The sequence below is a fragment of the Rhea americana genome, unplaced genomic scaffold, assembly GCF_003343005.1.
Source record: "Rhea americana isolate MKP2758 unplaced genomic scaffold, rheAme1 scaffold_367, whole genome shotgun sequence".
Classification (NCBI taxonomy): domain Eukaryota; kingdom Metazoa; phylum Chordata; class Aves; order Rheiformes; family Rheidae; genus Rhea; species Rhea americana.
Window position 1 is genome coordinate 312088 of NW_028186498.1, and position 27269 is coordinate 339356.

General features: G+C 39.6%; 1 protein-coding gene across 1 annotated transcript in view; it reads right to left on the reverse strand.

Annotated features, from left to right (window-relative positions):
* Positions 1-27269, reverse strand: part of LOC146591662 (teneurin-2-like) — a gene marked incomplete at its 3' end in the record, with an annotated part of 412163 nt that overhangs the window by 307980 nt on the left and 76914 nt on the right. The window contains exon 2 of the mRNA XM_085312482.1: positions 26813-27103. Within this exon, the coding sequence (XP_085168608.1) occupies positions 26813-27038 (226 nt within the window). The remainder of the gene's footprint in view (positions 1-26812; positions 27104-27269) is intronic.

Genomic DNA, 27269 nt, shown 5'->3' on the forward strand with positions numbered 1-27269 from the left:
AAGGGCTGATAGGGAGACTCAGAAATTTAAGATGATGATGAAGCCACAACTTGGGAAACTACATCCAAAGAACATTGTTGTCTTTTCTTTTCCATACAAAATCAGTAACTGAGTGAGATTGCTACAGAATTATTTTCCCTCCAAAATATTTATTGTTAAGAACTTTTATCACTGCTATTTATTGTTTGCAAATTCGGCCCTGTGTAACCATACTGACTCACATTCCTCTACTATGAACTACAAAGTAACAGAATAAATTAAGAAATACATTTTTGTGAGCRCTCTTCCTTCTCAGCTGTGTGCCATCATTCATACCTCAAAACTCAACCRGCATTTCTAATCACTAGTAAGCAATATATATTTATATTGAAAAAGGCATACATGAATTGCAACAAATACTGGGCAAAACGCAAAACTAGTAAAAAAGCCTACAACTAAATCTAAGCTTATTAGTATGCAGTCATTCTCCCGTTCTGCAATTGTCGATTATAGACCGCCATTGCCTTGTAGATTAACGGTCTTTAGCCCAAAATGCATCAGGAGTTACGGATACACAGCCAGGCACATGTCTGAAAATGCGGTCATGTGTAAATAGTAATTCTCTTCCAGTGCACCAGTGCTAGATCACTGAGAAGCAAAGGAGGCATCAATTACTAAAAGTCCTCACATTTTTTGGTCTTCTCCAGTACTCACAATTTGTATGCAATCCCATTAATGTTATGTATGTGCAGAAAGTCAGATATTGCAGAAAAAGACTAGACCCTGAAAGGAAAACTGCTAGAAATAAAAGGGTTTCCCATTACCTCATGCTATATTAAGAGATTATACCTCAGTCACCAAACTTTCATTACAGAATGTGAAATATTTTGATACGGTTTCAAGCAGCATTAGTTATTCTGACGAGGTCCAAACAGCCCAGCTGTCAGTCACAGCCTCGGCCCTGTCAGTCACTCGGGCAGGCTGAACCGAGCTGTCTCCAGGATAAGTGCTCCTCAGAGATCTGCAGCCACTGCTTGACCTACTGCTGAAAAGCAAGTGCTTTGCTCACTAGATCTATTAGCCTTTTGACTTCCTTCACTCACTAGTTAATATAATACATTGCTGAAGTGAGTGATTAATTCCATTTCTTCAGAGAGACTGCCAAATTCTTGAAACCTCCAGGATGGCTATCCACAGAGGCACCAAAATTTTCATGTAATTAGTTATTAATTACAGAATTGTAGATATTAAACAGAAATGTGGTAATAGCTACTGCATTGTTTTAACTTTTTTCACCTTCACTCCAAGAACACCACGACATTGAAGCACTAGAGATTCATTCAAAAAAGACACTGAAGTAGCTACCACTTCTACATGTTCTTGTGCAGGTAGTTATCTCTCAGCCAGAACCCTATTCAACAGAGCATCAACTTTCAGCTGCTTCTCCTTGCCTCCCAGGCACAGCCGGACACTAAGGCAATCCCTTAAACAAAAACTTACCATTACTGTCATTTAAGATCGTACTAAAACAAAAGTTCATTTAAGACTATAAAATTCAGGTAATTTAAAAGGGAGGAACAAACCCCAGAAGTCTTACACAAGTCTTCCTCTCMATTACTTAAACAGAAAGCAATCTAGAATAACTCATAGAAAAAAAAATTGTATTATTCTTCAGTAAAAAAATACTAATACAAAATTTTATCTTCACGTACCTGTCTAACAGAAGTCCCTTGCTCATCATGTTGGTAAATGCTTTAAATTACTATGAAAGCAGTGTATAACAACAACGCCTGGAACAGTCTGACATAAAAATCTGGGAATCTGACCTCATGGTCCATTGCCTTGGAATGAAAAACGCCATCTTTTGCTTCTGTATTTAAGGAATACTATATATTAGCATTTTCCAATACAAGTAGCTGTGGCAACATAAGTGTCCAATCTAGAAGAGGAAGTTCCACTCCAGAAATACTGATAAGCTTTTCATAACCATAGAGAGAAAAATTATCAGCTTTGATTCTTTTAAATTTTGTAAGTAAGATTTATGTTGATCAAACATAACTCCACATAGCAGCACAAACTGGGAATAGCGGAACTCCACAAGGCATTTTAGAAGCATCCATAGGGACACAACTCCCTGCTTGAATCTTTTTCCCCAGGGAAAAAAAGAGAGGATTGTTCTTCATGAGTTACAGTCAGGTCTGGTTTTACATACTGGAATAGCTGTTACTAAGAGAAACACTGAATCTTTAACTCGTTTGTTAATCTGAACTGCCTTAAGCTTCACCAGCTTTCAGGAAAGCACACAAGAATGGCACAAAACCCCACAGAAGTCTGCAAACTGCGTAACAACAAGAGTACGGTAGGCATTTCAAACGAACATTTCAAGTACACATGAAATATGCAGCTTCGTCTAGAGAAAGGAGCAAGAATATTTTCAAATCTACAACCATTTGAAATACATATTCTTGTATGTGCAAGGAATTCTTCCCATTTATGGCATTATCTAAATTACCTAAAAATTATGAAGTTGGCTAAAAGTTTCTAATGAGTAGTGAAACAATCAACAATGTTATATTTCAGAGCTTACTTGAAAGAAGGCAACGAATTGGAAAATAAGAATTCAGAATTAAGAAGGTTTAAGTGCATAACTGGCATGCACTTCTTCAGCTACCATTTTCAATAGCGCCATGTATCTACTTTAGCACCTTCCACTCAGGAGATGATATATGTTTTTGGACAAAACACTGCTTGCTTTGATAACCTAAAATGCACAATTATGTCCGCGCAATGCTCACTAATAACTAGCTAGACCTCCAAGACGACTGCATTTCAATGACTGAAACCAGGATCCTTCTCACACACTATGTGTCGTGCTGCGTGTTTAGGCCTTTGAGAGCTTTTGGGCTGAAAGAGTATAGTTACTCCTATTAACATTAATATTAAAAATATATCTAYGCATCTACACACAAAATTAGGTTTCAAACACAATGATATTTATAGTCCCTATTTGTCTCTGTGGACATGCACCTTAATGGCCTTACCAGACCTTTAACACTCGCCAACTAATTAACACTCACTCACTTTACACTCAGGACCCAGCACTGGAGTTTTACTCCAGCTCCTGGAGTAAGGAGCAGAAAATCACATGCGTGCATTGGGCTTGCAAGGTCCACGGCAGGAATAAACGAGGAGGCTGCAGGAAGGGTCAGCACTGAGCAGGTCCTCTCCTCCCCTCGGTGCTGCTGCAACAAGCCGTCGCCAGCCACGGAAGCTTCCCTCTGCAAACTTCTTACATGCAATTTATTTTTATTTCCCAGAGTGACTCTTTTCAACCTTACAGAGACTCAGTCTTCCAAATACATTAACACTGATATAAAAAAATTACAGGGACTAGACTGTAACAGAACATAACTGCATTTCTGACACAATCAACCTATGCACCAGCAAGTTCAGTTTTCCTATGGAGAGCACAAATGAACCATACAAATTAACAGACCCCAGCAATTTGACAGAAAAAACTTCCACTTCAAACTCAAACCTGAAAAAAAAAAAAAAAAAAAAAAGGCCAAACATGCAGTATATATGCAGCATATGCAGCAATATGTATATGAAGCAAATAATTTCTTAAGAGAATAAATCCTTTCTGTACTCCTGTTCAAAGACTTCTAAGGATAACGTAAAAGAACAAGCATAAAGGGCTAAAACTCCCTCATCTCATTTACATGGTATAGCTACAGTCAATACGGCCTATCTGAAGTACTTTTTCTCTTACTCAAGTTATAAAGCCAGACAACCAAAACAGTACCCTCAGCCAAATAAATAAAATAAATAAATTAGAGGCAAAGAATTTTTCATGAACCTATGGTAAAATATTAAAACTTCGTAATTCGTATGATTCTTATTTTGGTGAGTAACAACCTATAGCTAAACTCACTATGAGAAGGAAACTAGCTCACTTACATTAATACACTTATTAGCTTGTTAAATCGGAAGCGCTGCAAGGACAGCAGCAGAACCGCGCTCGTTAAGCRTTTACTAGTGAAGCTTCATCGGCAGAGATTTCTTCAAGAGGAARTTATTAAAGATTTTAATTGTCTTTTCTAGCATAACTATAGGTAAACCCTCGTAACACAATCAAATTAAAGAGCRTGACAGCTATTTTAGTCCATTAAATTAACTAAGTATAGCTAACTACATCTCTTCTATGAAGAGAATTGTAGTAGGAAACGAGCGCGGTGACCCGCAGCTCAGTAAGCAGTGCCGAGGACGGTACGAGGCCCGCTCAGAAAGCGCCAAAAAACGTCTCCTTAAATCGCCCTTTTATTAAGGAAGATTGCTAACAGTAATGGAATATTTCTTATAAAGTCRTTCATTGCCCACACAGCTACGGGGACGAGTTGTTGCTCCCCGCGCGGTGTCCCCCTCGCTGAGGCAGGCCGCCGGCGTCCCTCGGCGAACGCCACCGCCTCCCCGGCCCCGCGGCCGCCTCGCCTCGCCTCCCCGGCCTGCAGGAGGAGAAAGGAGGCGAAGGAGCTGGCAGGAAAAGCCCTCTCTCGTCTGCCGCGGCTCGATCAGCGACAGCTTCGGGATTCCTCTCCCCAAGCACTTTCCTGTTACTGAAACAGAGGGCTAGGAGTGCTCTGGGCAGCGGCACACAGGGAAAAAGAGACTTTGCAATTTAACAGGCGTTCACGGGGCTCAGTCTCATGAATTACAGTCAGATAAAATACCCGTAATCCAGCCCCCTGGCCCGGCAGGCGGGAGAGCGCAGACGACGAGGATCCATGCGGCGCCGTTTAAACCCGACAGAGGAGCAGGGTTTGGGGCAGGGAAGGGAGGGCGCCGGGACCAAAGGAGGGGAGGGGAAGAGTGGCGACCGGGGACCTAAAATCGGTAACGCCACCTCCCAACTGGAGCAGCAACAAGCTTTTTTTCAGACTCGAAGAGAAACTAATGGTAAATGACACGGCGAAGGGCATGACAGAGGGGCCGGGTTTAGTTTTTCTTGTTTTTTGCTAAGTCTGGTATGTACAGAGAAAATACGATCATCAAATACCTAGCAAACTGGGTCAGATCATTTACTCTCACGGAACGGTACCACTAACACGCCTATTTACACAGACTCCTTGTTTTTACTCAGAGGATATACCTCACTAGTATTTGAAAGCTTCTGAGCAGAATATTTGCCCCTCTCCTCCCGCGGTATCGACGAACCGGGGCCAGGCCTGCGACAGAGCTGCGACCCTCCGCGGGGCGCGCGGCACCGCTGCCTCCAGACGAGAGCCAGAGCCGCTGCGAACCCAGCTACCGAAACACGGCCCGCCCGGCCGGGCGAGCAGGAATTCATCGGCACAAATCCCCAACGGCTCAGACGAGTATTTAAAGCAGACTAGCTAAACTAATAAATATATCTATATGAACTCTCATTTTAGAAATAAAAATTACTTCAGTTCAACACAGTGGCGTCCAAAAAATCAGTTAATGAGGCTGAAGTRAAGTCCCTGAAACGCTGAGTAAGCGTCCACAGAGCAGAGGAATGCAGCTTAGCTACTACTTCTACACATTGCTATGATCAATTTTTCTCAGTGTCTTCATTTTGCTACACCTACCGTTTAATTTTCTTGGATGCACTGATAATTACAAGCATTGTCTCCACATAAAACATTCCGACTTTTATGAACAGATTTCTAAGTTACTGTGATTATATATAAATGGGAACATTTTGCTTAACCATGCACATTTAAACTCATCTGGAATTTAAAATAATACTTTGCATACAGTTTTCTAAAATATCACAAATTCTGGACACTTTCTCTTGCATTTTACAGTTACCTGAGGGTAACTCAGATTCCTGCTTCCTCAGGAGGAAYGGGTGGACGGAGACACTCCTGTTCTCCGCGGATAGAGGAGGCTGGCCAGCCGCACACAGAAGCTCTTCACGTATAKTTAGTACTACCCCACTTGAGCTACATCATGCTTTTCAATCATAAGACAGTATCACACAGAGGCGAGCTGTGGAAGAGAGTCAAACCTTAACTTGCCATGCTACAGACAGCAAAACAGCTCTAAAACGAGCTTGCCCRAAAACTTGGCAGGATTATTGGCCAAAGCCCAACTAGAACTCCAACTCTGCATTGGCTCTGTTTTAGAAGAATAAAGTTGCTGTGTAATCCCCTAAAGGGAATATTCATTTTTGACAGCAACAGTGCTCCCTGTATTTCAGAAGATTACGAAACAAGATTGTTTCAGGTTTTGAAATTAACTGCAATACAAGAATTACRTTGGTTAGAAGGATGGAATAACCTGAAGCAGTCCAGTCTGGAAGTCCTAGATATTTCACTTTTTTGCTAATCACCAAGTATGTACAATAAAAAAATTATTCACTCATAGGTCCTTCAATCGGAAAGTAGAGACAGCTGCATACAGACCAGCAGAATATACACTAATCTAAAAAGAAATAATGTTGTCACAAAAATAAAGAAAAAAGAAATCAAGAAAATAGATGATGTTGTCATGAAAATATTTCTTGCATCTTCTCAATTACTTGTCTTTTCTGAGATTTACAATGAGTTTTTTCGCTTACATTTTAGTAACCATTGTACCTATTTTCACTTCAAAATTCACAACAATTTCCATTATTTCCAGAATAAAATATCACTTATATTGTAGTTGCAAACAACAAGGTCTGGCTAATCTGAAAGTCTGGAGCRGTTAGGTTCAGTTATTTATGTATCTGTACAAAATATATGCTGGGGTAACAGTGAAAGAGCATGGTTTCCTCAACTCTAAACATACACAGCTCCTCCACAAATACATTTAAGAATACTCACACACATCTGTAGGAAAACACATGCAAACTCCCCCCCACAATTTCTTSTTTAAAGTCCTGTTATAACTTCAAATACATTTACAGTATTTATTTGGTTCTGTCTGTAAAGCTTTAGCAARGTTATCCAGTTAAAATAAATTAACAACTTCTATGCTTTTTTGCTTGCAGGTCCTGATGACTTGATATTCTAGAAATTTTACATGGAAGATGTCCCATGGGTAAAATCTGAAAGTTCCAGTGAACAGTTCCAAAAAGATGCTTTACAAATTTGAAAACAGCAGCACTAGGGGCTTCAAATTACACTAGCACCAGCACTGTAACTTGCTATCGACACTGACATTGCAAAGACCCGGGCGACCTCAGCATTGGACCTGAAATGCAGCTTGGCTTCTGTGCTCCAAGCACAAAACCACTCACCCACCAGAGTAACGAAAAACTTTCAGATGAAGACCAAGAGGTTGGCGAGGATATTTGTGCTAGGGCTTCCAAAGGCAGAGCTTCAGACCATGGCCACATCCGTGCCACGTCAGCGCTGCTCAGGGGCTGCGCCTGCCCGGTGCCGGCGCCCAGCGGGCGGGCGGGCGGCCTCCGAGGAGCTGGTGGCCCCTGGCACGAGGGGACACTGCTGAGGAATGGACTATCACTCTCCTGGAGGCCATGCTGAACCTGCATTGAAAATCCCATGCAGAAAGGGATCTTGCATAGCTAATAAAAGACTTTACCAGGAAGGCAAGAGTCTAGCAGTATCTAGGTTTTATGAAGAGTCAAAATTAACACGGATGCACTACGAAAGACATTGCTGTCACTGACTTTGGAGGTCTTATTCCTGCTTCTCTGTCAGGTCAAGACACTTCCCAAGGATTCTGGCAAATTCTGATGTTTTTTCTTCCATGCTGACTGTAATTTTCCTTTCCTATAGTTTTACTGCTCCCCTGCCTGAATTCCAGGTTGAGAGGCCCCATGCAACCTCCATAGCTGTGTCTCCTCCAGCCTGCTTTTCCTATCCTCCACTACTGCTGGTTCTCCCCAAATCCAGCCGTGTCAGATTTCTTTATTAAATAAATTATATTAATAAAGCTGTCAAACTGTTGAACATGAGTAATTCCTATGTTAATAAAACYCAGTAAAAGCATGTCTTTGACTTCACCTTCATATTTTTAAATTCTATTTTGTAACAACAAATGAAACACTCTAAGCTTTATTCTTCTAAATGATTATTACATTTCTGTGATGGATAAAGGCAATATGTATTTGCTAGCAACACTAGAAAATTAGATGAAGGCGAGACACATGGAATTAACGGAAGTGAAATTCTCCCTTGTGATGGATAACTTGAAGTTTCACTAATCAGAAAAGTTTGCTTAGAATCAAAATAATTTTCAGATTAGTAGAAAAAATGCATGCTACATAGACAACAGATCAGCCAGGAAAAAGACCAACAGTTCAAATATTAGCTAATACAAATAAAAATGGATTACTAATCTAAGTGCAAAAATATCTTTTTTCCCCCCCCTTTTTCTTCTCACAGTGTTATTCATGCCCCTAAGCAACTCACTTAATCTTTCTCTTGTGTGCTTTCTCTGTAAAATGGGAATGAAACCAACATAATTTATCCCAATGGTATAATAGGAGAGCTAGAATAAGATGAAAAAATTAAAAAATCCAAACATCTCATAATTATTTAAATAGGATTTAGTACATCGAGGTGACATATATAATCTATGCTTTTGTTCTCTTTGGGAAAAAATTATGATGTACTCAAAATGTATACATTTTTCACTCTTAAGCACACAACTCAGTCTTTGCCATCTCCCAATTTATATCATTTTCAGCTACATAAAAGATGAAGTGAATGCATTTTAAGGGTTTTTTTGGACTYTGAATCTTGTCTAACTCTCCTCACTCCTTTCACAACAAATTAACATGCATATCAAGACAAGTTCATTAGCATTCAAAGGCCTGCTAAAAAAAGAAGAAAGAATTATACCTTAAAGTACCCTGGATCATCTACTGGTTAATAAAATGAATACTGAATAATTTTATGGTTCATCTAATCAGTTTGTTTTTCTTCCTTTCTAATCAAAAAGCTCTGAAAGCAAGTTTTACCTGCTAAATAAATAAATGTCCATTGTCAAAACTACCGCATTTGTTTCCCAAAGGAAAAAATAATGTCAATACAAAATAAATAACAAACACGACTATATAAATGAAAGTATGATAGGAATGGATTTTGGTGCTTCTAAATACAGCACTGTGGGGAACTGCGGTTGAAAAAAATTTCTCTTAGCACATAACAGCACTAATTCAGAGAAAAATACCATCTAAATCTTGCATACCTATAAAAAAGTTCCATTATTAATACACATTAACACAAATGTTTGCACATCACGTAGGAGAGTAACACGCTACCAAGCTCAGCATACGGCAGTCCCACCAAGGCGACACCTCCCTGCGCCGCAGCAGAGCGGCAGCGGCTACGTAGGCAGCCGCGACGCACGGGATGAGTACAACCAACCGTGTCCCCAAACACGTCAAAAATAGGGGTGGCCACACAATCGCCACCATTTTAAGTGAACATTAGTAGCTTTATAACAAAAGCTATAAAGATTACTATGGATGCTTCTTACAGCGAAATCAGATATAACACAGATATCAGCTTTTAATAGTTAAAACCAAAGAAAACAAACAACCCCCAGGCACAACTCTGCCTGCTGCAGCCAATGCTGAACTTCAAGCTCAGAAGTGGTTTCACTGAGTCACAGCCATGGCAAACATGTTTACGGAAAAAGAGAGGAGACCTGGTTRTCGCAGGCAGCGAGAATGGATGGGCGCAGCCGCCGGCAGAGACGCCGCCGCAGCCCTGCCCCGACGTGAGCAGAGCGCTCGCCAACGCACGGCCCCTCGCCGGGAAACCCCGGAGCCTCGCTGACTGCAGGTCAGCCCTTTCTTTCGGTCTCTGGGTTATACCAACACGAATTTAGACCTGCAGTGAATCAGACGTGCACAGAAGTTTCGTATCAAATATCATTAAACATATTCACCAGAAATGTAGCACTAAATATCCACACTGCATACTGATACTTATCAGTATAGCAGAGCACATTTTTTTATTACAAGAATGAGAACGATGGTTGAAAGTACGTGATGATAATATTGCTGTTATGGCAAAAGTTTGGTAAACTTGTGACCCATAGCTCATGTGAAATTATAAAGAATGGTAAAATAATGCTCTCATGAGCTGTATCTGTTTCTTCTCTTCTCTTTTTTTTTTAAAAAAAAAAGAAATCGGCCATTGACCAGTACAATATCCCCCTCCTAACAGCTATCTCATAAAGTTAGATCACTTACCACTATATGTAAATTTATGTCATACTTTTTAATACGCTTGGAAATTTCAGTTGTTAATCAAAAATATAAATTCTGTAAAGAATGCCAGGCGGGGACAGAAATCCTTACCTGAACTCCTGCTAGCGTACAGGCTGTTCCCAGAACACAAAGTACATTAAAATAGTCTGAACTTACTTTGAGGTTCATACAACACAGGGCCAAATTTTTATATATTAAGATCTATATCAGTTCAATTACTAATTCTTTCACAATCTCCTATTTACACTGTTTTTCCTTCCCCAGTCCTCAATTTATTTTTGATCCAAAGTGTTTCTGAAAGTTTCATTATGAATTATTTTGGACAATAGATGAAAAATTCTCAAAGTAATATGAACATCACGCTCTCTCCAGCCACTGGCAGGAGATGCTGCAGCTTTCCCTGGATGTGGAAAGCAGGGGCAGGGCTTCCCGTGAAAACACCGCCAACCAGCAGCTTCAGCAGATCAATCTCGAAGTTCAGACCATTTTCATCTACTGGCATTACAGTGGGCAGCTTATTAGCCCACCATTCCTAGTTTTATGTACCCTATAAAATAAACATAAAATGACCTGGAAGGTGAAATCAACACACCTACTTTATAATATTTTGACAATTTGTTTAATTGCTATGTTTTCTGTAATATTAATGTGTTATCTGTTGRCAAAAACTGGAAAAAAACACACAGTGCTAGTCAAACACTTGATTCTGCTCACCTCCTGTGCATTCCTCCTATGTCCCTATTTAATGATCTAATTAATTTGCAGTTAATAGGGAAGCTTTTTCCTCATTYGGCAGAAGTGCCTTCCAAGATGCCAGTACCGACTGTCTGGCCACGGCCCACGCCAAGGCAGACTGCGGTCACGCGGGGAGACTGCTCATGGCGCTTCGTTGGGCTTCTTGGTGCCTCTGGGCAAGGTGTTGGCTTGCACTTGCTTCTCATTTCTCTGGCCTCTTTTGTACGAGCACGCTCGTGTTTACAGGTAAACCCTGCCAGCTAGAAATTAAACGGTATTGCGATGATCGTATGAACTTTTGGTTGCTCTGCAATCTTGCACATTAGGTATCTCATAGAGATAGGGACTCGGATTTCACTGCATTTCCGAGTGAGTCCCAGTTACACCATTCCTTTTTCCTTCAGTCAGTCTGTGGTTTTGAAATATTACATAACTGCTATAGGGCAACATGAATTTGAGAGGTTTTTTCCTCCCCAGAGCTAAGATAGTATTTATAGTTGTAATTCAGCTACTGCTTAGTGGATACCACTGAAGTCTCACGTGTTTCTAAAAGGGCTCTGTACTAGAAAAAAATTTCATCAGGTTTTATGGAAGGCATTTTGCACTGTTTTTCCCCAAATTAATGCAAAAAAACAAATGGCCATTTAAGAGAGGTGGCAAGAAGATCATCTGAGAAAGCTCATTAGCTCTTTTTAAGTTAGAAATGTGCAAATTGGAGAACAATACCCTCTATATCAGCTGCTACCACTCACAACCTCTTCTGTGACTGCTCCATGAAGACTTCTGGGCACAAACTCCTCCATCCTGCTCTTCTCCTTGCATCATCAGATAACACTCCTCAGGCTGCTGAGCACCCAGCCTCCCAGCCTCTAATTTCCAAAACWTAGGCATATGAGTGTAGAGCCATCACATTTCAGATAACAGAAGTTGAGGAGATGGTGGCTATAGGAGGAGGACTGCTAAACCCGGTCTAGTCACCCATGCACAGCTAATAAGGCTGCCTGCAGTGACCTGCAATCTCTCCTTCAAGTTTCAGCTGCCCTCGCTTCATGCTCCTTCCGCCTCAGTTCCCTTCTCCCCACTTTCATCCCACATTTTATCCACTCCAGCCTCCAGGCCCAACTTTCCCTGCCCCAGCAGTCAAGCTCGCACACCCTGCTCAGGGCCTTSTGCTCTGCCTGGATGCTGTCCTGGCCTACCCTGCTCTTCAACTTATTTCCCGTTGCCCTTCCCTGGCCCCTTTTGCTGCCCTCCCAAAGAGCTGCACAGCTAACCATGCCAAAGTCCTCACCGCTCTCCCCAGCTGCTTTCATCCTCTTCTCCTTCAAGCAGCAACAGCCTAAGTGGTGCAAGCAGTTGAGAGCTGTCTCCTGAGAGGGTAATAAGAAGAAAACAATATACCCTCCACAGCCTGTGCCCACCCTCTGCTGCTCACGAAATCCTCACTACCTGCTGAGATCACCTGTCCCCCAAAAACCTGGCTGGCAGCTGTCATTAAAGGCAAAAGCAAAGTAAATAGTATTTGCCCATGCTGATCAAAGTATATGTGCGATGACCTTCAAGGTACCACTTCCATCTACAGCTCTGCTGTAGTTCGCTGCTTCCCTTATTTTTATTTCAATTTTGTCCATAGCAATTCTACTATTTAGGCAAGAAGCAGAACCCAAGMCTGTTTCAGTTAATTCTCTCAAACTGTGCACAGCAAGGTCACTTGATACCATCTTGCACATCTTTCACCTTTTTACCTCTTTCCAGGTTATTCTGCTCAGTCATATTTCCAATTCCCTCTCTTTCTGGGTTGGCCTTTCCACCTGCCCTTGCTGGTAAKATGCACCTCCACAAATTCTGCTAATGCTTTCTCTTCTTGCTTCCTACGGCCAGAGTTAGCACTCTAACGTCCATATTGATACCTGTCTCACTCACCCCTCTTTAAGWACTGCTCCTGACAAGCCTTTTCCATTTTCTCTTTATCCTGGTAACTATCTTCCTTACTGATTCTCATATCTCAACATTTACCTTGCCTTTTCAACACTGAAGACACTGCCACTCCACTTAGGCTTCAGGAGCAAGTTTTTTTCTGGGACTTCATAAGCCTTTMTTTCCAATATGATTTCATACAGATTACATGTTCTTAAGAGAGGACAACCAGCATGAGAAAATCCTGTAATTGGTTGGTGAATATGGGGGAAAAAAAAGAAAAAACACAAATTCAAAGGCATTCAAAATGTTCTGCCATGGATCTAAAGAATCCCACAAAGAACTCCTTGAGAGAAAAAAATAACTAGAAAACATGACAGATACACTCTACCACCTGCATATCCAAAAATACCTGCCTATTTCAGCAGAAATACAAAACTTCAAGCATAACAGAGTCCTTGACAGTAAGAAGCCACTTTCCACAAGTGCCCTCTCTCCTCTCATCTGCATTTCAAATTATGCCACGTGTTAATTTACAACCCAGAGTCATCAGAACTTTAAGCCAGTCCGCATAAAGATGTTTTTAAGTGGAAAGCGAGCAAGTTAAATGCTAAGGATACAAACAYTGCCCTCCTGTGCAGTAGGGTCCACTTCTTACTTCAGCTGCTCAAAGTCCTAGCAGACCTCCTGTGTTCTTTTTGGTAGCTACATGGATCATATGCAGAATTAAAGCAGAACATGGGCTTCTTGGAGCTACTGTCAACAGAAAAATGCCTTTTAATAAAACGACTGCAATAGGGTAAAGTTTGTGCAGAGATTTAGCTCAACTTCCCTCTCTGTTTTGAAAGCTGAAGTGATAAAGGCCTTTTAGAGATGCAATCTCTACAGGGGAGAATTTCTCTTACCTGAGCAAACAAYGAATGAGCCATTTATTTAAACATCACATACGAATGAGATGAACTCAGACTGAACGATTTGGGTTTTTTCAGGTGTAATGTGCATAGTTCTAAGTAAATTATACTCTTGGATTTATTGTATGCTTTAAACATACTAGGCACTATATATATGTATGTGTGTGTGTGTGTGTGTGTGTATACACACACATACATACATATATGTATGTATAAAAAAACCAAAAAAACCTCGCATGTCTGAAATTCACTGATGTTGCCAAATAACCAAATATCTGCTTTCTTACCAAACGGTCACATAACCTCCAGAGACAGGTTTTAATCTCAATTTTGAAAAATACTACTGTAAACATGGCCAAGAACCTAATTTGTTTGTTCTGTGGTGACGCACCGCGCATGTTGGTAACAGTACCTTTTGATATGCAACTGTATTTTATCTATCGCGTAACATTATCTTGAGTCGGGGGGGGGGGGGAATCTAATGCAAACCTCTTGCAATTTCAGCCATTTGTTTAACATACATTTTTGATGAGAATGCAAGTACACAGGTCTTTCCCAAACCTGGGAAATACACTAACTACTGTAATTTCTCTATCATCTGGAAGATAAAACAATTCACATAAAAAAGAGAAAAGATGGAGAAAAAGAGTATTAGCTTCCCCCTCTCCAACTTAATTTTAAACAATGAGGATACAAAAATGTTGGGGTAATGAAAATATTTTTATACCCTTCAAATCCACTATGTATTAGAAAAAATGTAACTGTCAGGGAAATAAATCTGAATCTAAACTAAATGCCTGCTTTCACAAGCCAGTATTCCACAGTAGAACAGTTGAGTAAAATGAAATTTCAGATTCAGTAATTAAATCAATCCTATCAAACAATATTACAACTATTCTACAGCTGTGAAAACGGCCTCTTAATTTCATATTTCTTTAATCTACCAAGTCATTCTGTTAATTTTAAGTTCTTTCTATGCACAGATATTCAATCTGGTTCTACAGATGATCATTGTGTTTTGAAATTCCAAAGTTTGTATTTTATAAATTATCACATCATCATCACAAACTGCAAGGCAAAGGAGAGGCTACCATACTACTAGAATTTTTTGTGGACATTTCCTAAACTGATTTTTAAGATCTTGAGCAGTAAAAGAGATACTGGAAAAAAATAGATAAAGTCAACCCCATTACTTTTTTACAAACTGTAGAAATAAGTAAGCATGCAGATAGACAGGAAGTCCTCACTAAAACAATACCCAAATTTTGTTAACAAAGACTGTTCTGCCGAGCGTTGTGATCGCCTACAAAAAGGCCACCGCATAAAATAGCCTTTATGGGATGGATGTACTTGGACCAAGGCCTAAAATTGTTATGCTGTCCAAAAAATGAGGGAAGATGATGAATTTAGAGTTTTAAGATGGAGAAGTCCGTGTGGCAGCAATGGTTAAGGGAGTTAGAGTATATTAAAGCCAAGCTGATGTATTTGATAATCACAAAACCTGCTTATTCCAAATATACTCTCAATTACAGTCTTTCTGGATTACATAAAATAAAGAAATCCATTCAGCAAAGTGCAGTATTACAGTATTCGCCTCAATTTTTATGCTGTTGAGCTCTCAAAGCCTCCCTGCATGTGAAGGAGTCTCCCCAGTTGCCCAAACGGGTAAGTACTGGTGGGATTAAAAAGCCGGTTCACAGTTTCCAGCATACCCTGCACAGGTCACGTCATCGTGCGGACGGTCAGTTCAATGCTGCAACAGGAAAGACACTTCGTGACACCCTACGTGGGGTTKGAAGTTGAATGACCTCATGGAAGTTGATATTTTCTTTGAGGGTCACCTCAAAACCCAAACAGACCCTTATCTGCACAATATGAGGTGAAAAAGGTAAATAGTTTTGGGAAGCAGTCTTTTCCAAAAAGACCATAATCCATTGAATCAGAACGTCACCTGTGCCGCCCTGCTGCAGCAGAATAGCCAACGTGCAGCAACAACAGCTTTGTGACAGCTTGGTAATGGCAGAAACAAGCACAAGGGCTCACTTATTTATTTAAGAAGTGGAAGAGAAACGGGTAAGCACAGAGGACAGACTGTTGCAACAAGTCAGCGAGAGAGAAGCACGTAACTGAAGTACTGAAGACATCCAAAACCACAATCTGTTGTGCACACAATGATTTCAGAGAGCAAATAACACCTGATTTTTCCATGCCATGTTATGGTTGACTCTTCTGCTTCAGAATAATTCCAAATACAAGCACAGACATTTAGTCCTCCTTCACCAGTACACCACTTATTTCTAAATCCCTCAAATTTCAAGATTTAATTCACTTTAATGCATTTTCTTTTCATTAGAAAGCTGCTAAATCTGTAAGCATTATAACAAACCATTTTAACCTTATTTTAATTTTTCATTACAAAAATTATAACTCTTCATTAACTTTGGAAGACAGAGCATTACAATTGTGATATATCATCCCACATTTTATTAACAATMTACTTTAGGAATTCAGTGCTTCAATCAGATCTGGGTAATAATATCTGCAAGTTTCATTTTTGTATTTATAAGAATTTAGAAGCAAACCTAATATGAGAGTATACATTTAGTTGCTGATCCATACACAAAATTATAATCATTCTCATCCTATTTTAAGAATATAACACTGAAAAAATAAGCTGCTCCAACTTCAGCAGGCTTCTTAGAACTGAAACCCAAACCATCAGCCATCTGACTAATATTGTCAGGAAAAGAAACAAGTATTTTGTAAGATTAYTGAAGCATGAATAATGTCTAGATTGTAACTGCAGTATAGTAAACTTTTGAAACGTTGTRAGCAATTTCCATTGAAGACAGTAGTTCTCCTTCAGAATTAAGCATCATTTTAGCYTTGTTTCAAATACCATTCAGAGGTCTAGCTTAGGGACTGAGAAACTCCAATGGACAACTGGATATTGCTGTGAAACAGAAGATGACGTTGAAAGTTTTTTTTTTTCTTTTTTCTCTGCTGTAACTACAGAAAATAATTTGAAATATTAATAATGCTTAATATTTCAGCTTAACTTGCCATCTTTAGACTGCATTGTAAAATATTTAACTAGTAATTCATAAAAGCTAGTATCCTCTGTAAAACCAGTTACCACAAAATGGGCCATTCGCAATTTTATGCRATTTGCTCTATAACGATGCCTCCCCTCTTTTTTTTTGGTAAATCATCAGACTTAACACTGCCTTTTGCTTGATTAATAACACATAAAACACAGATAATCTTTAATACTTATAAAAAATTTCTTTAGGTGATTAATGCATTTGAGAAAGCTGTATTGAACTGAGTAGTAACTGAGCATTAATTCATACAATCCCAACTTAAACATCTTTAGCAAGCACCCAGCACACAGCTTCCTGGTTTCTACATAAAAATTGATAAAATGATAAACTATCTTTTTCATAGACACACTGAAAAAAAAGCTCTATCCTCATGGTGGATATTTCTTTAAATTTTCTTAAAATTAAGCATTCCTTTTCACTTGACAACTGGTAGAACTGCCACCAGACAGCTCTAGCTCTCTACCCGACRCCCCCAACGCCCCACGAGGTTCTGCGCAGCACGATAAAGCATTYGAAAGACGCGCTGACAGAAGATACACAGCGACAGCAACTACGTATGTGCAGCACCAGCCGGATAACTGAGCTGATACGTAAAAAGGAACCTGACAGCTGGAAGGTCTTCGCCGTACCGGGCGCAGGGTGCCAGGCCTGGTGGAGAGTCCCTGCTCGGATAAAGGTGCCAGCTCAAGCAACAGAGCAGGGTCAACACCAGCAGCATCTTCCCAACACCAGCAGCACCTTCCCAGCAGCACCTTCCCAACACCGCTTCCAAGCTCAAGCAGACCTCAGAAGGTCATCAACAGAAGATCTGTGTTGGACTTCCAAAATCACACGGGACAAACTGCAYGGAAGAGGCAACTGTGGCCTGATGCTAACCCTGCTGTCCTCCTGTAACCTACCTCATGTAAGTATGCTAGTACTGCAATACAGTAGGAAAACATCTGATGGTAGCAGGGCAAACTGAGCCATCTACCAATCACAGAACATGATGGTAAATATACTGCTCAGGAAATACAACCACAAGCAGAAAGACAGGCAGTGCCTTTAGTATTATTTGATACAGGAATATTTTCAAGTGTCAAATTCCATTTGTAACATCCAGCTCTTGACCACAGCTCAGAAAACAGCCCTCAAAATATAAGTTCTTAACAACTAAAGTTTCCATAAGCCRGTAATTCTGCTGTCCTTTTCTCTGAACTTGCTCAAATGCATCTAAAAAACTCCCTCTTCTTTCCTTTTTCTCTGCACTAAGGAGAAACAGAGCTGTATTTTTGCATTTTCCCATATCGGCTTTCCRTAACCATTTTAGCAAGGTTCTACCACATACACATACAAATATCTGAGGCCTACTCTGTATCACATGTAATAAAAAGTGTGCCTCAAAGAGGCTTTCTCCAAATAGTTTTAAAAGATATCTGTTGATTCTGAACTAAATAGGATGTAGGGATTGCCACTAGAGGATGAGTAGGAATCACAAACAGCTATAACCCAAATATTCTAAGGAAATGTAAGCAAGAAATTGCAAATAAAACTGCTTATACTCATGTAACTTGTTTGGCAACAGCAGTACACCATAAGGAAAGCTGCTACAATTCATAACAGCATCTTGTAATAAAACAGCTTTATGCTTCCCTCTCAAACTGTTTAGTGCTCAAATCTCATCAGATGGCTGAGTAAGCATTACACTTTGGGACAGTAAATCTCTGTTTCCAATATGGTCTACATTCACAGATATGTACTTCAGTATTCACTGTAAGACACTTCCAGCTAAGCACTAGCATTATAGAAAAATATCTGCATGGTATTTTGCCTAGTCAGTTATGTAGACTMTGAAAAGAAATGAGGAGCCTTGATCCACCAGCAGCTCACCAGCAACACACRGCCACCAGAAAGAGCCAATTCGAATTTTGAATTTATAAACACGTTAGTAGCATGAACGGATTACTRTCTTAATATATGATGTCACTAAGGAATATATGGATTGCTACAGTACATTTCTGCTTGCTTTCAAGAAACAYTGAAAGATGGGAAAGGTCTTAGAGAAGAGCAACATATCTGATTTCATAATTGAAGATGATACTTCACAAACAGGTGCTTAAAGAGTATTAACTATATAGCTCATCAAAAAGAAGACTGGCTTAATTGTACCATTTAAGTACATTTACAAGGAAAAAAATACTGAGTATCATGGGTGCTTCAATAAAGTAGAAAAAGTAGACCTAACAGCTGGCAAGAGAAGCAAGTTTCCAAAATCAAATAAGAAGTTGGCATCTAGTTTTAACACAGAAGTTGACTGCCCGCAGGAACTACCTACCAATGGAAATAACAGATTTCCTGTTTCTTGATGTTTTTAGGATTTTAAAATGTGCTTCATYCAAAGAAAGATTCTTGGACTTAATGTAGAATAATCTGATAAATATTAACAGGCCCCTGGACAGGAGGTCAACTTAGATATGTGATTGTCCTTCTGGCTTTAAGCTATTCAATTCCAGAGAAAATCAAAAAAAAAAAAAATGCTTGCCTGTCATACTTGCTTATCACTTTCTTTTCTGGTTATAGAGTTACTTCCTAAGACTAACACACATGCTACTCTAAGGAAATAAGAGTGTTTGGGGATTTTTCTGCCAGTTTCCTAAATTTTTATTAAGATATAAACTGTTTGTATTTTGGTTTTGTCTCAATATTCAAAAGGTTTCTAAAAACTGCAGAATCTATTTGAGTTATCAGGAGAACCAAACAGGAATAAAAAAACAAATATAAACAGTAATTGCCACCATGGGCCAAACAGTAGTCCGCTGAGTCAAGAATTTGGTCCCCAACAGTCGTAAAGGACAGCTCAAAAGAACATAAAAAAAACACATAGAAGAAAATTATAGAACAGACAAATAACAAATAAAATTATAACAGATATAACATTAATTAATTAATTGAAATTCTAGACTACATCACTCCTAAAGACTATTTTTCTGACACACTCGGAAAGCAGGGACAGAAACGCCCAACTGAAACCCAAATCAAGCCTTAACAGCTTTCTGAGATTTTCCAGCTAGTAGAGGCATCCTAAAGACGTCTAGATCTCCTTTCATCAATTTAAGAATATTCACAAGTAATCAGTCTCCTTTAGAAACTCTTCTTGCTGGAAAGTATGATGGCAAAGTATATGCCCTAAATAATAACTTCCGTTTAAGTGCCCATCATTCTGAAAATGAGAACCCAGAGCCTGTGGAATGTCTGCAGAAAGTGCAGAAGTTAGCCATTTCTGCCAGCAGGATGCATCGAGAATTTCTATCAGTATACACTATTCTCCTTTAAAGTATCCTGTTTTAAAAAAGAAAAATACAATATTCTTTACATAACAATGACATTGTAAATCCTTCAACACCCTCTATTGCAATGGCAATCTCTGAACTGCCTGGTTCTTGGGACTGAAATGCATATGCTGTAATTCAGTAGCTACACGCTGGTGTTCTCACGGAAGGGCTCACAGCGGCCAAGAGGCTCACCTAGGAGCCGGCTCAACTACAGAAACAGATACCCGAGGACGGGCTGCACTTCAGCTCAACAGCCCCACGTTATACAGGCCAAGTGCCCGATGGCTGCTTCCATCAGACCTGAGACACCAACTACATTCACTAAATGAAGTCACAACATACGGTGAAAGATCGAAAAGGGAGAATGGATGGGGAAAGAAAGGGGAATGTAAAGACGTTCTGAGAAGGTCTGGTTTAAACTACCATTCAGAAATCACAGTTTCCTGCTCAACCGCAGTGGCACAGAGGGGAAGAGCAAGAGAAAACCACAGGTATGTACCTGAAAGCACCCTAAAGATTGAGACTCTGTTCCATGRCCTTTTCCTGAAAAGCCGTTTCAGCCGTCCTCAGTATTACAGAGATATCTCCTCCCCACTTCTGCAGTCTATTGTCGCAAACCCCAAATTCAGATTCAAACTACTCACGGTTCTACATTAATTCACACTGGTTAGCAGATCTTAGTGTTACAGCCCTAAAGGCTCTAAAGCTCTAAAAGTTCGTGCGAGGAGATACAGTAGATACTGAGCTGGACTTGCATTTTTCTTTCCTAAAAGCACACTCGGGAAAGGGGGCTATAAAGGTATGCTATTTTATCTATTTGTCGCCTCTGTAATGCCCCACATAGCTCTATTAACAATATCAACRCTGTCAGTGCAAAGAGCTAGAAAACAAGCCTATATAAATTAATTTACCATGATGATAAAACATCAGTTAATCAAARAAGACTCAGAAGAAAAGTGCTTTTATGTCTTTTTTTTTTAATCATGTAACAATAGGAACCATATGCTCTTTCATGATTGGGGAGGAGAAAGAGGAGGGAGTKTTTGTTCAAAATCTTTGCTTTATAAGATACACATATTAAAATATAAATCTTTATTTCCCACTAACATCTTGCCTTCTAGAGAACAGCTTTGAATACTTGGCTCACCTTAATAAATATTTTACATTAGATTGTATAACTCAGAGGTAATCATTAAAACCAAAGTAAATTTTGATTCAGCAGCACTACAACTGACAGGTGTGCGCAGGTTACAAAAGGAARTTTGCCTCGACATCTTTGGCGCCACACAAGCTATCTGTATCTGATGCCACATGCCTGGCTTCCTCTTCAAGCTTCAGCTGCCTGCCCCTACCTCTGATTTTGCTTGGATTAGATATATATAGTTATACTGAAAAGGTGCAGATCCCAAACTAGTTAAAGACTTTCATTACAAAGAAAAATTAAAACACACGCTTCCGCTATAAATAGAAGGCAAGCCAAGGTTTTCTTTAACATCCAAATTTACACAGAACATTTCATTTTTAAAAGGTCACAAGTCCTGGAAAGAAAAGTTGGAATTAAAATTACTGAAAATCAGTCAGACCTGGAAGGGAAATGCTAATTTGAGGCTAAGAGTGGAACAAGACCCATGTYACAGGACAAGAGGATCAAAATCTCATCCTGGGACTATTAGGAGTATCGGAGGAGAGACAGGAGTCCAGCTCGCCTGAGAAGTCGCAGCAGAAACCAGCCCACCTACACGAAAGCTCCTGCTGCCCACGCACCGCCTGACACCAGGCGGACCGCAAATCAGACGGAGCGTAACCATTCCCATGAACTGCTCTTACTGCTGGGGGTCCTTACAATTTGCCCTGTAAATTATTTGGTGACAGACTTACCACGTGAAGAAGAACAMGAACGGAAACGTGCTTTTTTCTCTGAGATCAGACCTGCTCCAGGGTGGAAGAGGTCCCTCAAACTGGTTTCGCCACATGCCTTCTCTCTCATTAGTATAGGACATTTTTATCTTGCTGTTTGGCAGCTTTTTGTCCCAYTGTCCCATCCCCCCAAAAGCTTTTCAGTATACATGCAGACAAGATGCACTATGAAACACTCAGGAAACGATGGTCAGTTTGGCGTAATAACACAACTTCAAGTGAAAGAAAACTGAACATATCACACGCCCCAGTGCCCCTCTCTGAGGATCCCGCTACAATAACTGTACCTTCTCTTTGATGTTAACAAACCTACTGAACAATTTTGAGACACAAATTGATTCCAAGCATTGTCACTATCTGATACTGTTTTCTGATTTCCGTCGACTTATTTATAGTGACAAATAGGCTACAAAAGCACATGTTCTTAAATGTGCAAACAGAATTTGAGCTGATGCATAGAAAGGCTATGGCCACTGTTCCCTACTGAAATTATATCGCTGTGCAAGAGCAGGATTGCTAGGCAATCTGCAAAATGATACCATCAACTGTGGTAAAATACTGCAAAATATTTTAGAAGACTGTTGGGCCTAGTTAAATATAACWGCGTTTTTTACACTTGTTTTTAATAACTTCAAACAAGTACTCTATTTGTTCTAATCTTTCACAGCAGAGATTTATCGCTAAACTAGATCTGACTTGCAAATGAGAAAGCAGTCAATCCAGTAGAACTACCGACTTCGAAATTTTGCACTGGCTGAAGCCTGGAGTTTGGCTCAAGCAGAAGGACAAAACCTGTGAGCTACAAACGCCAAGCGAGGAACTCCAGAACAACAAGCTCTGCAGCCACCCCAGTCTGTACCCCATTTCAAACAGGTAAATATAGTGTGTTATGTTAAATATCGTTTGTCATTTTTAAAATATGTACAGTATACGTGAAAAAGATGCCTTTTGAAAGCAACTCCTTTAAAGAACGGTTTTCAAAAATCATGATTCTTTTTTTCCTCCAAGGTGACTTACCTTCATCATGCTGTGTCAGCAAATGAAGTCAGGAGGAAGGATTTTTTTTCCTTTCTTAAAAATATGATAAAAATCAAATCTGATTTGATCTCTTTGGCAGAAAAACGTATGGCATATAAAGAAATTCACACATTACCAGAAGGTTGTAAGATATTCCAAATATTCAGAGGTGTCAGAACTATTGTCAAACTTTTGACATATCTCAGCAGAAAGTCAAAAAGTTTCTATTCATCTTAGAACACAGCATTCAGAAAAGACTCCTCATCTTTTATGACARCTTGTAAAATCAGAATGCTGTCTTAGATCAACTGAAGGACTGAATTTTTCAAATCAACTGAATAATAAAGATATTCAGTCCAGATACCGAATTACAAATGTATTCCTACCTATATTAAGGAGAATTTTACACTAATTATTACTTCAAGTGTTCATTGGACCTGTAATTTTAGTGAAGAATCTGAAAATCTGTTGAGGATGATCAGAAAAAGTGTCTGACACAGCAATACTAGACCTAATGCTTTTAAGTCCATGCAGTGTTTGCGAATTATGTGCACTTCATTACATACACACTGAATTACTCTGAACAAAGCTACTATTGCGGTCTAAAAAAACTACAGAATCTTAGTACTTGGAAAAATAGGAGACAAACTTATGGCAGGAAAATCTTGGCACAAACAAGGCCAAACTAAGCTGCTTCATATATTGTAAGTCATATAATTGTTCACTCCTTCCTACCAAAACTTCCAAATAATGCACCAGAAGGTAGTTATCTAGGACAGAAAGGAATTTTCTTTGGTAGGCGTATTTGCCAAGGATTAGCATAAAAGCCTTATTTCAAAGCACATAACTGATGGCAAAGACTTTGGGTTATATATGCAGATCTAAACTTCCATCAGCATTCAATTTTCCTATCAAATGCTTTATGCACACCAGCTTAGGGAGGCACTTCTGTTTCAAAGATCTGCCTGTTCATAAAGAATGAGAAAGATAATAAGAACAGGACAACAAAATACTAAACCCAAACTAGAAAATCTGTTTAGATTTGAGCTCTGAGTATAGCTTTTTYTGCAACTACTTCACTGTGGCGCCTTCAAAAATAAAAATTAAAGTGGTACAACTCAGTCTTGTGCTTAATAGACTTTCAAAACCAAATAYTGTATGATCAAGCTACAGCTTAAAACAAATGCTTTGTGCAGTCTCAGTACCCTGCTTAATTAAACATGGATATTTTTCAACAAGTCAAATGCGTACAGTTTTATTAACAGAAGAGATGAAATACCGTGTAAAATATCTAAGATTGCCTTAAAAAACAACTTGAATCTTTTCCGCAATAGTAGAAGAATAAAAACCATACTCTGCAGACTATGTATTTTAAGGATGTTTATTTCCTAAAGAATTTAATCCCATTAAAACACCTATTCAAATTTAGAATTAATTTGCATGTATAAATTCCTATATGTCTGCAGCTGGAAAGTGCAAGCGTAAGAAGATGTAATGAACAGTATTCAACTACTTTAAGAATCACCCTGTTATATCCATATAAATTTATTGCAGAAAGTGAGAACATGCTCCACGTGTTAAACTAGATCTATTTTAACCAATTAAAGCAGGAAAATAGAGAGGTATCATTTGGATTACTCTACAACACCAACAAAAACAAAACAAAAAAGTCCCCCAAACAAAAAAAAAAAAAAAACTCAAAAAGCTTACTTTGATTCTACAAAATAAACTTTATTCACCTAGAGACTGTAAACGCAGACTAGCAGGAAAATCTTGGGAGCCTTGCAGTGGAGTGACCGCCAGTTTGCGCTGCCCTTCGTGACGAGGGCTGACGCGAACATGCTGTGAGAGCGGGAGGACGATGAGCACTTGTCAGATCCATAATCAAGAGAAAAAACACCCTCACAGAAATGCTGAATAATGACCGGGACACTAAAACGAGGCACTCGAGCTGAAGCATCAATCATCCAGATAGGGAAAAGAAGTATTTAGGTGCCTCCTGTGCACAATGGCTGAACAAACCAAAGCGACAGGGCTTCAGCCGCTGGGCTGATCATGTCCTTGCCGTGTGACGTGTCACCTCGAGGTGAATACACATGAGCAAACAGACACCCCACCGGAGTGGAGATTGCCTCTGAAAAAGAGARCTGGGTGTCTGGCAGACAAAACACACGGCAAATGCTTTAAAACATCGGTAAATGAATGCAAGAGAAGCAAGGGACTAGGCATGGGATTAATTAGCGATGTTAATTAATAGATATGTTGGCTTAAAGGTGAAGACAGATACTGATTGCTGGCAAAGTGCTTTTGGCAGACTGTATGATATTATCAATGATACAAAGTATAAAAAATAACTTTTCATTAAACTTCTTAGGAGTTTATGGTATAAGCTCCAAGAGGAGTGGAATAAACTCCCAGAATTTCCTGATTCACATAAAACAGAGCAGCCACAATGTTAGAGGTGTGGAGTAGAAAGCAATCGTATGCCATTAACAGGCAGGTRCAGGACACAGCAGAATTGCAGCAATTAAGAGTGTACTAGGTAATTTACCTTCCACTGAGATGGGCACAGACAGGCAATACATTTACGTCTCAAAACCCACCTATATCCTATTAAATCTCACTTTACATAAATCACATCTGATTTTTCAAGTGAAAGTAAGTCTAGTAATTTATGTTAAAAGCCACCACATCTAACTGTTGACTGAGTGAGAATTTAATCAATCAATCCAGTGTTTGGATTAAACACTGTTCATTGTATGAAGCAGTGTTCACTAATGCTTTCACCATATAAATTTTTAATTTATTAGAACAAATACCAGAATGATTGTAAAAATCGTACATGTGTGTGTGTGCATGCACATGTGTGTTTGTGTGTGTGAGTGCAGTACAAATGCAAAACCACAGTTAGAAAAGTATCTTCAACTAAAAACGTTTAGATATTCATTCTTTGGTTCTAACAGGTATTTAGAGCAAACTGTTTTGCTGAAGAAGCTGTAAGCCTTGCTTACAGGTTAACAGAGGCAAGTTGGTTCAAATACAAATTCTAGGAGCTCAGTGGTGTGATAACATATTATAGCCAATTATAAAAGTAATTAGATGAGCTTCTGCCTCCACTTTTTATGAGATAAAGGGCAAGCAGCAAGTGWGAGCAGTAAGCAGCACTTCAAGCAGTGACAAAATGAAGCCAGAGAAACAGCATTCCCATTCCTGCATTTCAATTACAGAACAGTAAAGAACGGGAAAGTAATTGCAAGGCATCTGATTAGTGATGACCGTGTATTTACCATATTGTKTTTTATCCTAACAGTGTTTTACACATCTCTCCAAAACAGGCACTCTATCAAAGAAAGGTTAAAATGAAACTGCTATTATTATTCTAAAACGAATTAAAAAAAACTAATATTAAGTTAGCGTATTTGCATGACAAGTAAGACATAAGTGTTTTTAAARTGTTTTGAAGACAGCATCCTAGTTTGTCCCATTTACTAAGAGTGAATTCTGACAGCATCAAAAACTAGAATATTTTAGCTTAAAATTAACGAGAAAGAACCTACTAATGTATCACTATATAGCAGCCAGTTTAAAATGATGATCAAATGGCATCTGCTCTCTTTATTTCAGTAAAACTCCTTTTACGACCAGAACACTGCAGCCACACACTAGCCACAGAGATTGTGCACCGGGGATTATCGTGAGAGAGAACAGTGTGGGCTTCAAGCATACCTTGCCTGGGAAATTCGTCCGACTCCCTGTGAACCAGGTCAGAAACTCGATTTCCATAGTGCATCCTGGTGTCATGATCGTAGGCTTTCAGGGTCTCGCTGGAGCTGTAGGACTTCTGCGTGGGTACGCGGCAGTCCTCGCTGTCCAGCGACGAGCTGGTGTAGCGGCACTCCTTCCCGCACCGGCCCCTCGTCAGCGAGCGGTGTCTGCGGTCCTTTACATCCATGCTTCCAGGTCGGGCAGGACGCCTTCGGAAAAGCCACTCTTATACTTGGGCTTAGTCACCGTCACCTACAAACGCAGAAAGATAACAAAAAGTGAGCAATGTTGCCGTTACCTCTTGTTTTATTCTGTTTTCTCCGGTGAACATGAAAAACAACGCAGCACAGACTGAGGTGAAAGAAAAGACCCACACTACAGAGTCTTCTAAATTGAAATAACTGACCTGAATAGCAGA